The sequence below is a fragment of the Perognathus longimembris genome, chromosome 3, assembly GCF_023159225.1.
Source record: "Perognathus longimembris pacificus isolate PPM17 chromosome 3, ASM2315922v1, whole genome shotgun sequence".
Classification (NCBI taxonomy): Eukaryota; Metazoa; Chordata; class Mammalia; order Rodentia; family Heteromyidae; genus Perognathus; species Perognathus longimembris.
Window position 1 is genome coordinate 11,562,319 of NC_063163.1, and position 15,964 is coordinate 11,578,282.

Consider the following 15,964-nt stretch of genomic DNA (forward strand, 5'->3'; position numbering starts at 1 on the left):
TGTTCATTTTGTCTTGTATGTAAGTTTATCTGTTTGGGGGGCGGGTAAGGGGGAAGGACAGAAATGGTGGAAAAAAGAATGAACAAATTCAGCAGTGATACTCACTAGGCTCTACAACGTGTGAGGTAACAAGAAAACAAGGGAAGAGGTGATACTGTTCAAAATAAAGAAATGTACTCGTTACCTGACTAATGTAACTGCAACTCCTCTGTACATCACCTTTATAATTACAAAATTTAAAAACAAAAATCTCAAAGACTTTCTTGCTCAGCTGCCTTTGAACTGTAATTTGCAAATCTCAGCCTCCCTAGTAGCTAGGATTATAATGGGCATATGCCGCTGAGCCTAGCCAGAAAATAATTTTTTATGCTTAAAGTCTAGAAGTTTCTACAATACGGTATTGCAGACCTATCAGCTTAAGTCATATCTCTCTTACTATAGAATCCTTTGTAACTAGAAAATTTCTTCTCAGATTTATGTTATAGAATTTCATGCATGACAAAGTTTTTAAAAGGTAGTATTGCATACCAATGTTTGACATAGTTTGTGCTTATAGTTTCTTCTTTTGAAATGCAGCATCATGCCTCCCGGTACCTTTACTGAGAGGAAACCTGTGTTTATTTGCTATAGACAATACACTTAATCGAATTTCAAATACATTTAATCTACTAATTTCAGATAAAGTTAATCACCCAATTGAATCTACTAATTTCAAATAGATTTTATCTACTGTCACAAAGTCATTTGTGCACCAGAGTTGCCATTGTAAATGGCATCAGTCCATTGCTAACCTAACAGCTTCTATGTAGCTGATTCTAATTTCCAACTTGATAGTAGCTGTCACCATGGAAGAACCAGGCTCATTATCTGATTTGTTTCTGCCTTCGCTGCTCTCAAAGAGTCCATTAGCAACAGGGATATGTGGTTTTTAAATTACTGAATTACTCAGAGTTCCATTAAAACAGTAGATCTACAAAGTTAAATAGAAGAGCTTTTTTTTTTTTTTTTTACATTTCCTTCCACTGTCCTGTCTAATTATTTCCATTTATTCCACTCAAGAAGCACACATTTCATATTACTTTTCTCAAGCAGGGACCTTCTATGTCCCCTTGTCTGTCGATATGCTTAAACAAGTGTAGGACTAACAAATACATTAACAAAACAATGGATGCGACTCATCACAAAGTCTCCTGGCCTGTCACAGGTGCAGTACCCTCTTTGAATGGGTTCTGTCATGTTTGATATTCTTGAAACAGTTTCTTTATAATTGGTCATGTTGAAAAGAACAAAATAAAATGGTATGTTTGGTTTGTCCCATCTTTCAGTTTCCAGACTCAATAAGAATTATAATCTTCATGATGGCTTTTTTCCCTCATTGGAGGGCATCTTTGGGTCAGGGAATTCAATCTTTTCTTGATGAAAGAATAGAAAATTCTCCAAACCTATGACTTCATGCCCGTGGCAGTGGAGATACTGAGACCTCATCATAGAAAAAAGAAGTCAAAAATAAAAACAGCCAAGCATTTTAAGAATCAATAACAGATCACACTAGATTTACTAAAACAGTGATGGGAATCTGCATGTATCGGGAGTTATAACAACCATGTAGGTTGTGGTTACTAATCATCAATTGGCTTTGATAGTATTAATTTAGTACAACTATATTTAGTACTTTGTTCTACACTTACCGAGTGTAGACGCTTACTTGAACCCTTAGACTGGGTAAAATCTCACTGCTGAGAGGATACCTGGAACCCTGAGTTCTTTTACCTAATATTTTATCATCATTAATTAGTTATTTACATTAAATGTGGGGCAAAAGTGAACATGTCAGAGTAATTTGAATTAACATGCTAAATTATTAGGGTTTTATTCATTGGAATGGTGTAAAATTTTAAGCTATATAATGGGGGAAAGAAAATCACTTTAAGATCTTATACTTGCCACGAGAAACATCCGGTAACAGTTTCGTAATAAAAATAGTACAGAATGAAACAAAAGTTCTGCCTTTTGTCATACCAAAGCTCCCTTCCCACACAAGTACTTTGTTTTTAAAAATTGTCTCTGGTTTTCATAGTCCATAAAATCTTAGAAGGTACCAGATGTTTGGAGGAGGTTGTCCCAGACATCCTCAATTTTAAAGTAGATGCAAGATTTATTATAGTCATATAAAGGCGATTTCAGCGTTGACTTTTGTGCTCATGAGCTAGGTATAATCTGCAACATGGCCTCTTGTCAAACAGAACAATTCTTATCTGTAAAGTATCAAAGGCCAAAAATAACCACAGGATGTTACTGAAATGTGTTCTGCACACACAGTTTCCCTCCAGGAAAATTTTATATTAATGGGAACATTTTATTTTCCAAGAAAAGCATTTCGATTTGGATCCACCCTCACAGATATTGGAGTGGGGGGGAAAAATGACATGTGAATTCATAGAAATACCTGGGGGGCATGGCTAACTACACTGTCTCAAATTAGGATGTTTCTCCAATTTGCATAGCTTTCAATGTTTAGAACAGGTTAAAACCCCCACTCGTATCCCTTCAGGTCCTTCCTAGCTCGGGGACCTTCATAGTGCCTCTATTCATGTGACTTATTTGCAAGTGGTAGCTGGGTTGTGTACCCGTGCAGGAAAAGCCCACAGGCGACTAGAAAACAAATAGAGATGCCTGTCAGAGGTGATTGGCCTGAAGCTCTCTAAGTACTCCCCAAGGGGTCCAGCAGCATCTTCCTTAAAGAGGACAGCAACTTTTCAAAAACAATGCTTTTCATATAATGTATAGCATTCTTCCTTTCACTTACACTGGGTAATGGATAAAAATCTGTTGAGCAGCTATTGAGTTCCTCTGTGCAGGGTGCAGAGCTAGAGAACGACTTCAAAATATATCGTGAACTTGTCTCTAAGATTAAAAACAATTGGCTACAGAACTCTAGCCCTGGAGCTTCAGAAGAGAATGGAAGATCATGAAGGTTATTAATTAAACACTTAAAACATTTCACTTTCTACATGAACCACTTTTCTTTAGATAGGATTCAGATACCAACCAAAATCAAAGTAGTTACTCGCCTCTTTCAATTGATTCCTGGGATTGTAAAGATTATAGCAATGTGCCACCAGTTTTGGCTCTTTACTAACAGCCAATCACATGCTACTGTTAACACTGCACATAACATAATAATTAAAGAAAATTCATAACATATATAACCTCCCATATTAGTGACTAGACAGGTATGGCAATGTCATTAGTAGCAACAGGAGTGAAGGGTTTGATAAAATGATATTGGGGGCCAAGGAGTAATGGGCTGTAGTTGCTAACCAGAAAGTGCTATTGAATGTGATTTTTTTGTGTGAATATCAATTTTCACAGTAATGTTTTTTGTTCATGTACATTGTAATGTTGTCATCTTGGATGTGTTTCTGTGGGAAATGGAATTGGCACTTTTGAGTAATTTATGTAACAAATGTGAGAACTAACACTTCACACCCAGACAAGTATTACGAGAACATATACTTTGCTCTACAAATCTAAAATGGCAGCCAAGTCTCAATGCTATAGTTAAACCAGGAGAAAGAATGCTGTAAGAATTTTCTCAAAGACTACTAGGGCTAGTTTAAAAATAGATAGCGGAAGAAAATATTTGAAATACATTCAGATAAGTCTATCAGTTCCACTTTTCATTAAAGTACAACCAACAGAAGATGAGTTCATATTTTCGTTCTTAAATCAAATTATTTCTCAGGCATTCAATTTGTATCAGATTTCATCTAGAAATTCAGCTAGCTCAAACTATAAGGGTTTGTTTGATGTTAAAAGAGCCAGTAAACAACAGAGAGAAAAAGTCAAGTAAGAAGTCACTATCACTCTTATAAATTAAAAAGCCCACAATCTCCTCCACCTAACAAAAATCACAAAGCCATTTCATCAGTAAACAGCAGCCTATCCAAAGACCAAGTTAGGAATTAGGCAATTTCAGCCAAAAAGTACAAACAATCTAGATGACTCCATGGGATATTGGTAGGCATAATCTGATTAAGAAACATGTAATGGACATACGTGAAAATAGAACCAGAGAAACTGAGAAGATGAACGAGGTTGGAAGAGTTGAGGGACAATAATGAAAAGGGTGACATTGATCAAGATGCATTATACTCACAAATTGATATGTTGAATTGAAACCCTTTTGTACAATTTCTTTTCTTTTTTTTTTTTTTGGCCAGTCCTGGGCCTTGGACTCAGGGCCTGAGCACTGTCCCTGGCTTCTTCCCGCTCAAGGCTAGCACTCTGCCACTTGAGCCACAGCGCCGCTTCTGGCCGTTTTCTGTATATGTGGTGCTGGGGAATCGAACCTAGAGGCAGGCACTCTTGCCACTAGGTTATATCCCCAGCCCACAATTTCTTAAATAAAAAGATGAAAATAAAATTCAGCTCCTCACTCAACAAAGCAAAAAAGAATGAAATGCAAATTGTTTTAGATTGTTTTTGTAAGATCACCTTTTTACTACCATTATCTGAGTATCTTGTCTTTGCCAAAATTAGTCTAAATCTTATGTCCTAGAAGATTTCTTCTTCCGTTTTTGTTCCTATCTCCTTCAACATTTTGGCAAAGAAAAAAATCTTAGTAAATAATCATTTCATTTTTGATAGAAGCATATCTTAATAATTAGCCTTTTAAAGACTCTTATTTTTATAAAATAATCAAATATTAAATAAACATATTAAATTAAATTTCAAATTTTATTTAAATGTTTTAATTTTTAAAATTAAATTTCAAAACCATTTTCCTTTGGCCTTCTGAAGCAAAATACTGAGTTAGCCAATGACTTGCCCTGCCTAAGTCTGTAACCTTTCCACACCTTGCATATTAGGCTGAGCTCCTCTGTATTCTAACATACCCCCAGTTTTTTTTCCCCATCACACCCTAGTCTGCCCTGTCAGACTTTCATCCTGCATTCTGTGGAAAGGTTTGCATGAATGATCAAGAGCCCAGAGCTGACAAATGCTGTTGCTATTTTCACCTCTGGTGCCCGTCACTCTGTAATTGCAACAAATGCAATTGAAAGTACTTTTATTTGAAGGCTAGTTGACAGAGGGGAAGAAAACACATTTACTCTTTCAAGGCCTGTGTATTTTCCTGGGAGAAGCCTGCCTATAAAAGTTGTCCTTTTATCCTTGGGTAGCTATTCGGGAAATTATCTGTGGGTAGCCCACCTCCGGAATGATTTCTGCAATCCCCGAGAACAGAGCTGTGATTCACAGGTCTTTTCCTCCTTTCTCCCATTGCCTTTCTCTCACCTGGGAACACCCAAAGTTCTTTCTTTCATGTTTGTGTGCTTTGAGCCCTACTTTTCCCTAGAAATAGAAGATCTTCATGGCTTAGCCAAAAATTGAATTATTTCGACCTTATAATCTGAGAAAAAAGTTGATACCCAAACTGTGATGATGTTGAGGCAATATAAATTAAACCAACAAAAAAGTACTTCAAATTGGTGATGCAGGAAGTCGTTTTTTGTTGTTGTTGTTTTCTCTGTGTCTTTAGTTGGTTTTGCAAGACTGTTCCCTAGCTTGTCTCTGCTCAGACAGGCTCTCCACAATTGAAGTCCATTACTTCAACCTTTCCTCAGAGATCTGCTAATCGAATCCAGACAGCCTGGCATCCTTGCCAGGATGTCCTTTGCAAGATGTAAGTCACTCCTATTTTGCAAGATTACAAAGGAAGAAAAAGGCAAATGCACATTTCAAGGTTGCTAAAAGGCGCGCTGAGTCTCTCCACGCACCATCCTTCCGGTGCACACCTTCAAGCAGCGCAACCACCGTCCCCGGGTTTCTACTCCTTACCTATGAACAGGTTCCACTCCGTGTCCAGGTCGGCCTGGTTGGCCAGGCAGCCCTTCATGACGTTGAGGCAGTAGTTGTTGCAGGGTCTCACGGCGGGCAGGCCTCGGCAGTACGGACAGTAGAGCATCTTCATCAGGGCACGGATGCACCCGGGAGTGGGGCTGACCTGCGCATCATCGCGAAAGAAACACAGCCTCAGAAATGAGCATGAAGGGGAGGAGTACAGTAGTCACTTTCTCCTATGGGGGAGGGGGGGTTGGGGGAGGGCAAGCAAAAATAGCTCTGATAAACTTCAAAACAATGAGAAGATTAAATATACTAGCTGAATCTGAACCCCTTTTTTAAATATTTATTTTTGTGTGTATTTATTTTGCCAGGACTAGGGATTAAATTCAGGGCCAGGAAGATATCCTTTAGCTTTTCTTGCTCAAGGCTGGTGCTCTACCACTTGAGGCACAGCCCCATTTCCAGCTTTTTGGTGGTTGATTGGAAATAAAGTGTCTCATCTTCCCAAACTGGCTTTGAACTATGTTCCTCAAATCTCAGCCTCCTAGCTAGGTAGCTCGCATTGCAAGCTTGAGCCACTGGTCCCTAGCTCTAAATCCTTCTTAGTACTTGGTCTTAAAGTCAGTCAGTTCCTTTCAAACGTGCTGAGCAAAGTAATAATTTTTTTTTTGAAATGACCCCGTCAACATTTTGATATCTATGTCATTGTAATTCCAGCCGGAAACAGAGACTCTTTATTTCATTGAATAGAACATGAAGTGAAATAACGCACATGAAAGCAATTTGCAAAGTTAAAAGCCCCATAAAAACGTAGGTATTATTAAAGTTTAATGTGACACCTTTAGAAAAGTTTCCAACTGGTTACTTGACCCCGTTTCTAAAGGAGGCTGGCAGATATTCTGCCTTTGTACCTAACTTGTTTGAAAGGATCAATATCATCCTGTCTGGGATTTCTGAGATCTAGACCTGCTTCAAGGCTATGAAATAAATAAGCAACCATCTTCAGGCTTCTACTCCTGCACAGTTAAAAAAATTAATGAAATATAGGTAAGCATTGTGTGTAAGGATGAACTATTACAGTAATTCAGAAAAATGAGTAATTTGTTAACAATGAACACTCTTTTTGCCTTGAATAAAAAAAGGAGTGATTCTAACCAATTCTAAAACAAAAAAGTGCTTATTTTAGACTCATTAAAATTTGAATTTGACTTCAAAAGGAAGTCAAATTTAAAAAGTATATTTAAGTATAGTTAAGATGGTAATATACCAACAAGAAAAAAAATAGAGAAAGTTCCTTTTCATGTCTACATGTAAAAATGTTGTTTATTTGGTTGATTTTTATACAATTTCCAGGTTTTAGCCAAGTAACTAAATATATGTTACCCAATTTGTGTTCTAAATTTTAAGCAAGTGACTAAACCCAAATCTCATCTTGGATCGGCTAAACTTTCTCTATTCAGACAGAACTCCATCCTTAGGTGACATCCTACAAGCAAGACCATTTAGGCTGATAAAGCACAGATGGATTTCGGAGACACGAAGAAATGGTTTTTGACAGAAAAGGGATTTGAACTTAGAACCTCCTACTTCTGAGACAAGAACTCAACCATTGGAGCCATCTTCCAGCTCCTTTTCACTTTAAATATTTTCCAGATAGGGTTTGTGTAGTTTTCCTCCCAGTAGCTGGGGTTAGAGGTGGTCACTACCAAGTAGACACTTTCAAATATGATAGAGAGCCCTTCACATCCTACCCTTCACCTTGAAACCAAATCTGAGTTCCTGTAAGGTTTTTGCTTTCTGTAACACTTTCCTGTAATTTTACCCAATGTACAGACAATATTCCTAGTAAATTACTTCAGAAAATGAAACCATGTACTATTTAGGTCTTGAAACTTCTACTTATCCGTTGGAAGTTTTTGCATTTTCTCCCCCAAATTTATAAGAATTACAAACATATAGAAATGCTCAACACTTCATAGAAAATAGCCATTTTTCCTACTTCTAGATTATACAATTTACATTTTCCTATATTTAATTCTCCACAGTCTATTCATTCATTACTCCATGCTACTTTTAGGCCAAAATAATACCCTTCTCATTTTTACTTTTCCTTATAATTTGTAGTTGGTCTAAACAAAATAGAGTAGTATGCACAATAGAAAGAGCATTTAAGTACTGCAAATAAAAGAAGCCAAGCAAAATATAATTACCTTTCCTTTAAAAAGGTATTTAGAGAAGGACTAACATTTACATTTCCTACAACAAAATAAAAACAAGAAAAATATGGAAGAAAAGTGGAGGTTCTAGTGACTTTATTTTGAGGACATATTAGTGTCTTCATAGCATCTTCTCTAGATTGGTTATTTCATTGAGAAAGCCATTTTTTAGCTGCAACTGAGTACAATTGCTTACAATTTTTCTTACAACCCACACTTAGCTTTTCAATTTCTTTCCGAATTCGGATGCTTTCCTTCAAGGACCCACCCTATTTTCACTCCAGCTAGCTAAATGGTGTCGTTCTTCTATGGTGGAATATTTTATTTTACTTTGGTTACTACTGGTGTCGTATGATGCTTTGCTTCTCCTCAGTCAGAATATCAGCCATTTGATAAAATCAGGAATGTGGATTTGAGATCTCTTGGACAGCCTGGAGGGTCTTGTTTCTCATGGCCTTGACCACTTGGTACAACACGTACCACATATAAGTAATTACAATGATTGCTTAGCTACTTATTAAGTAAGTAAGTCAAGTCTTAAGGTCATTTTTGAATCAATCTCTCTATTATATTTCCAGATCTCTTTACCACATTGCTATTCAAAGGATAAAAAGAACAAAGTGGTTTTAGACACCTTAGCATTCGATTGTTACTTTCTAATGTTGCTGTCAAAGGCTATTGATCACATTAATTCCAAAGCTTTGCTTTTTTTTCTTTTCTTAATTGTGTTGGAACCAGTTCAATTTTCTCAATCTGACATTTAGGAAGAGTGGCTACCTCAAGGTAGCAACCAGCAGAGAAAATTGAACAACTTCAATAATCTAAAAGAACAATGTTGTTCAAGTTAAGTGTAGGTCTCTTAGTACTTTTGGAAATGACATCCTTCTTGGTGAAATAAAGGGTGTTTGAAGAAGATAATAGATTGTGGTGACCAGAGTTGACGCTTTCATGTTCACACATCACAGCTTTGAACTTTCACAATTGCATGTCTGAATTAAATTAAAAAATATATTTTCTCACTGAAGATTTTTTTTTTGTACGCAAGCTCCTGAAAAGAAGGTTGTTTTAAAATGCCAAGTGTAAAATTAATTTAGACACAAGAAGTTGAAGAAATGATCAAGCTATGTATGCCCTTGACTCTGGTCCTTTCATGGTGAAACCTTGCACCGCTGAAGAGCAATATCAAGATGGAGAAACTGACAGTATTACCTTGCTGTTAACTATTTCCACTATTTAATTATTTTATCCAATGTACAGACAATATTCCTAGTAAATTACTTCAGAAAATGAAACCATGTACTATTTAAGTCTTGAAACTTCTACTTATCCGTTGGAAGTTTTTGCATTTTCTCCCCCATATTTTTTCCACAGGCCTCGGCTAACCTTGTATGCCCCATCATACTGGGCAACTTCTTCTCCAAGCAGAAATACCTTCTGTGGGCCACTGCTGAAAAGCTGCAACTGTACTATCTAAAGAGGGAATTGAATGTGAGGTGATTAATATGAGTACCATCAGACCAACGGACATTGATACCATAGAAGCCAGTGTCATGAAGACAAATCATCTTGTAACTGTGGAAGGAGGCTGGCCACAGTTTGGAGTAGGAGCTGAAATTTGTGTCAGGATCATGGAAAGACCTGCATTCAATTTCCTGGATGCTCCTGCTGTTCGTGTTACTGGTGCTGATGTCCCAATGCCTTATGCAAAGATTCTAGAAGACCACTCTGTACCTCAAGTCAAAGACATCATATTTGCGATAAAGAAAACACTGAATATCTAGCTTGGACTTGAATATCAAGTCATATCAAATCATTGGAGTTTATTTAAAACACTTGGCTGGAACTTCATCTGGATTGTACTGAAAGACCTTACTATTCAGAAAGTAAAGTTATCTCTGAAGCAACAAACACATGTTTTTATACTCATAAATTTAAATGTCTCCTATCATAGATTCCATGTTGTCTGTTACAGTTGTCCTGAACAAGTAAGAGTAGTGTAAAACTTTACCTTTTTGCTACCAGGACAAGATATGAATGTGGCAGGGTGCTGATGAAAGATATAAAAAAATGGTAACTTAAATGTATAAAAAAGTGTATAATCAACATTGGCTGTTAGATTGTTTTGATAATAAAGGAATGCATATGAAAAAAAAGTATGATTTGTTGGCATATGAACAAAGACTACCTGGCTAGCTATGGATGTCAAAACATTACAGCATGTAATCATTCCATTTTTATCAATAGGATTGGAAGTATAGCCTGTCCTTAGCAAGGATAGTTTGCACATCATTTGCAAACTATCATAATCACATTTTTCTATTATACTTTACTTTTAAAGTACTTCTATATATCCATCACCTCTGAATAGTGCAATATGGCAACATAAGATAAAAAAGACACAAAGTTTGGAGATGAATAGCAAAAATGACCCATGTAGAAGTCATTAATTTAAGTCTCCAATATATTTAGGGCTTCTGAATCTGGTTGAATATTTTTACATTTGTTTTGCATTAATAAACTGTTCATACCTGATGAAAAATATTAAAATATTAAATAAGGAGGAAAACAAGAAAAGGCTATAAACCAGTAAGTGAAAATGGACCTAGATAGTTCTTGTCTGTATGAAAATCACGTGACCAAAACAAACGGACACATTTACTTTTCTCTTGCAAAATACAAACAAGTTAGTGTAAGCAAATTATTTAGCTAAGTTCCCAATGTTTTTTGAGCCTACTCAGGACATTACTCAGACTTCATAATGTATAGATTTAGCAAATGATGTGATATATCTATTCATGATCTTATTGTATATCATCAGAGCCAGAAGTGTTTTTCTGCAGACTTGAAGATACTTAAATTGCATTAAGTAAGTTTTCATGTTAAACAATTTTACATCTAATTTTTTAACAATCAATAGCCTGTAAATAGACTTTGTAGTAAGCTCATGGAACTTAACTGAAATTTCTAAGATAGAAAACTAACAAAATCAAATTTCAGAATACTGAAATCTAATAAAATTCTTATAGCAATCCCAAAGTGTTTATACAAGAAAATGACCATTAAATTTAAGCTTAAAAGGCATTTCTAAATGTCAAGTCTACAGGAATTAAATACCATTGCAAACTTACAAAACATTTTCTCTGACTACAATGGAATTGAAGACAAAGATCAATAACAGAGAGAAAACTGTAAAATTCTGAAATTTGAACCATGAATTCTTATACAACCATCAGGGTAAAGAAGAAATCACTAGAGAAATTACTAAGATATTTGAAAATGAAAACATAACATGCCAAAACGTATGAGCCATGTTTTCAAGGTTGTTTGTTTAAAAGATCTCAAGTCAGTAACCTAATTTTATGCCTTAACAAGCTAGGAAAGGAGTGAAAAGTAAATCCAAACATAGCAGAGCAAAGGAAAAAAATGAAGAACAACATTGTAATAATAAAAAGAGCAAACAGCGGAACAACAGAAAAATCAAATAGAATGAACAGCTGGTTAGTTGAAAAAGTTAACTAGACTGAATAACAAAAACACTGAGCCACTGGGTGCTGGTGGCTCATACCTGCAATCCTAGCCATTCAGGAGGCTGAGATCTGAGGATCACGGTTCACAGCCAACTCAGGCAGGAAAGTCTGTGAGACTCTATTGCCACTGAACTACTTAGAAATAAAAGGTGAAAGTGGCGCTGTGGCTCAATTGGTAGAGCACTAGCCTTGAGCAAAAGGGGCTCAGGGACAATGTCCAGGCCCAGGACCAGAAGAGAAAAAATTAGTAACCAAAATCAGAAATAATAGTGAGGATACTACTACTATTTTTACACAGATAAGAACTATTATATAAAAATACTAGTCTGGGTTTGGAACTCAGTGATAGGATGCCAGTTTATCATGTGCAAGGCCCTGAGTTTGATTCTCCAGCAGCAATAAAATCAAAGAAACTAATCAACCAAAATAATAATACTAAAAAAGTTAACCTCTGACCCATTATGTGCCATAGTGGGTAGACTATAGGGTACTAAATGCACATCTACCCAGATCCTCCATGTGTGACCTTATTTGAAAATAGGTTCTCAGTAGATGTAAATAAAATGACGATTAAGACAAATCAGATTTCATTAGTCCAAGGAGCAAAGGAGAGTGTCATTTAGGAGAATGAAAGAGACACAGACAGTGAAAGTGAGGGAAAGATGGAGCCAGGGCTGGAATGAGTTATCTGCAAGGGAGAAATACCAAGGATTTGGCAGCTTTTATCTACCAGAAAGTGGGAGACAGACTTGAGACAATCTCTTCCTTCCTGTGTCTGGAAGAAAACACTGCTTTCTGACTCCTGATCTCTTCTGTTCTCCCTTACCCTGGCCTCAGAACAGGGTCTAGTTTTAATCTCTAGGGCTTCCAGTTCTATTTATAGAATAATTTGTCTTCCCCCATGTATGTTTTTGGCTTCTATGTTAAAAGCCAGACAGTTGTTAGGGTGTGCTTTTCTTTCCCAATCTTCTGCTGTGTTCCATTGGCCTTTGAGTCTGTTTTTGTTCTGCTAAAATGTTTTGTTGTTGCTGTTTTTGTTGTTACTATGTCTCTGTAGTATCATTTGAAGTTTGATATTGTGGTATTATTGCTCTAGATGCTCAAGCTGCTTTTGCTGGCATGATCTATGGGTCCATATGAGTTTTTGGATTGATTTTTCTATTTCTGTGAAAATTAATATTCAGATTTTGATCTCTATCAAATCTGCAGATTTATTTTAATAGGATAACCATTTTCATTATTTAATTCTGCTAATCTATGATCATAGAAGGTGTTTCTATGTTTTGTTGTCTTCTTTAACTTCTCTCTTTGAGAGTTTAGAGTTTACATTATATAGGTCTTTCATCTTCTTGGTAAAGTTTATAGGTAGGTTTTTAACTTTTTTGAGGCTATTGTGTATGGAATTGTTTTCCTGATTTCTTTGTTTGCCTGTTCATTGCTGGTCTATAGAAAAGCTACTGATTTTTAAGTGCCAATTTTATACCCTGCGGCATTCCTGAAACTATCAGATTCAGGAGGTTTCTTTTTTGTGGAATCTTTCATGTCTTGCAACACAACTAAAAGAAATTTATAGGCTAATTGCAATCTCTGAAAATTCTAATAACTTTTCATTGTAGAAATGAAAAATCCGATCTAGAAAGTCATATCAAATTGTAAAGGCCCCAAATAACCAAAATTATCTTGAAAAAGCAGGAAGTAAATTGGAAGGCAGACTTTTTTATTTCAAAACTCATACAAAGGTAATCAAAGCATTGCTGTATGGGCTAGGTGTATGGCCTAGTGGCCTAAGTGCTTGCCTCATATACATGAAGCCCTGGGTTCAATTTCTCAGCACCACATACATAGAAAAGACCAGAAGTGGCACTGTGGCTCAAGAGGCAGAGTGCTAGCCTTGAGCAAAAAAGAAGCCAGGGACAGTGGTCAGGCCCTGAGTTCAAGCGCCAGGACTGGCAAAAAAAGAGGTAATAAAACATTGTTGTCATTAGAGGCAATGTCACTTCCAGATATTTATCCAAAAGAATGTAAAACAAGCTTTCTAAGAGTTGCGTGGCTTCTCACGTCCAGTGAGGCCCTCTTCACACAAACTGAAGTTGGAAACAGCCTAACTTCTGTTTATAGATGAATGGAAAAAAAGAAAACGAAAAAAAATATTGTTAAGGCCTAACTAGAATATGATTTAGCCTTAGAAAGGATGGGAATCCTGACACCTGCTATAGGATGGGAAGAATATGGAGGGCATTATGGTAGGTGAAATAAGTGACCACTCAGGAAGAGAGTGTACGATTCCACTCACAGGAGACATCCGAAGTGGATAAGCAAAATGTAGTATGTCCATACAATGAAACAATACCTAGCCATTAAGAAGAACAATATCTATGGTATTATGGATGAGCCTGGTAAACATTATGCCAAGTAACAGAAGCCAGTCACAGAATATCACTCATTCATTGCATGATGCCATTTACACAAAAATCCAGAATGGGCAAATCCACAGAGACAGAAAGTAGCTAGTGGTTTTGGTGGTTGGGGCACAGGAGTGGTGGAAGCAGAGATGGGAGCTAGAGAGTGACTAGAGGTAAATTAGTCTTCTGTGCCATCAAAATATTCTGAAATTAGATTCTCCAAATAGCGGTCAGCAATGTAAATACACTAAAAATGACTGAAGTCTTCACTTTGGCAGATGGTCTGCAAGGTGTGTCTCAAGAATATTGTTTAAAAGAGAGGCTCAGGAATATTTAACAAATGAATTTCCCCTATCCTAATTTTTAGTAATGAAGAAACTTAAGAGCTGGGACGTTCAGTCAGTGGTAAAGCATATATTAAGACTGTGCAAGGCCCTGCGTTTCATCTCTAGCAATGCAATTACAATTTTTGACAAGGGAATTTCAGAGAAGCAATAAAGTTATTTATCACAGATTAAAGATTGCATATAGCCATGTGGTGATATAAAATTATATCATATCCAAATTAAATGATAACAAAATAAGTTTGATTGAATGACCTGAATGCTAGTTATTATTTTCTTTCAAAAAATCATCTCCTAGTTTAACTGTTGCTGATGGTGTCTCAATGGAGATGAATTTCCCTTCACAGGCAGAGAAAAGCTTTGGGCTTCTGAGTTCAGTTTGAATACTGATTAAAATGTACATGCTCAGAAACTATCTTTTCTTCATCTCGTACCATTGAACAATCACAAGGAAAAGACAGGAAATAATTATGAATTGCAAATCAAACAGTGAAGCAAAAATATTCCCTACATAGTTGACAAATGTTTACAGTGCTACTGTGGTTAAAAAAAAATCATCCTATTTAAAAAATTTTAAATGTACTTTTACCTAGAAATCTCCTTGGAAAGGCAAAAAGCATGTGCAAAGCTATAAATGAAGATGATAATTTCTGAGTCTAGGAGTAAGTAAATGGTTCTAATAATCATAATAGCAGAATTCCTATAGTCCAGTAATATCAATGCTGTGGATCACTTAAAGCATAATCAGGACATGGGGGACAAGTTAAGTTTTATGTCATTTCTAGCCAGGTCTATGTGAACACTTGTTAGTTTATGTTACAAATTTACTTATCTACATCCAAGTCTTTAACTTCATCCCTTAAACATAAATGTGAATGCCACATTAGTTAGTAATACATGCTATTATTCACTGGGTAGAGTGCCCAATAGGACATATATAAATTACATAGACACACAACATACACTCTCTCTCTTTCTCTCTCATATGCACAGAAAGAAAGAATGGATAGTTTCATTCAAGCTTTCTCTATTATTTTTTTTTTTATTTTTATTTTTTTGGCCAGTCCTGGGCCTTGGACTCAGGGCCTGAGCACTGTCCCTGGCTTCTTCCCGCTCAAGGCTAGCACTCTGCCACTTGAGCCACAGCGCCACTTCTGGCCTTTTTCTGTATATGTGGTGCTGGGGACTCGAACCTAGGGCCTCGTGTATCCGAGGCAGGCACTCTTGCCACTAGGCTATATCCCCAGCCCCATTTCTCTATTATTTTAATATGTATTTCACTGGGAATTCTGATGTGTTTACACAATAGGATATAGTATTATTTCGATTTTGCATTACTGTACCATAATGGGACATGGTTGTACTGCTTTTTACTTAAGCCATCTGCTTGACATTTCAAACTTTACACAACTGTAAAATTTCAAAACACAAGTGCAGAATACAAAACAGGATCCCCAAGTCTATCTCATTGGGGAATACCTGTCTTCCTCAGTTAGACATTATAGCTTAAATATTACTTCATTTAGAAGAAACATTCTTACAGTGTCTTTAAATATGAGTCACTGAAGTGAGAATCCACTTTGGTAGAAACTATGAATTTCCAACCTCTGTACAGTAATTCTAGCATA

At 36.4% G+C, this 15,964-nt stretch overlaps 1 protein-coding gene across 1 annotated transcript in view; it reads right to left on the reverse strand.

Moving 5' to 3' along the window:
• Window positions 1–15,964, reverse strand: part of Gpc6 (glypican 6) — a 943,908-nt gene that overhangs the window by 310,630 nt on the left and 617,314 nt on the right. The window contains exon 4 of the mRNA XM_048341182.1: window positions 5,842–6,007. Coding sequence (XP_048197139.1) covers window positions 5,842–6,007 — 166 coding nt within the window. The remainder of the gene's footprint in view (window positions 1–5,841; window positions 6,008–15,964) is intronic.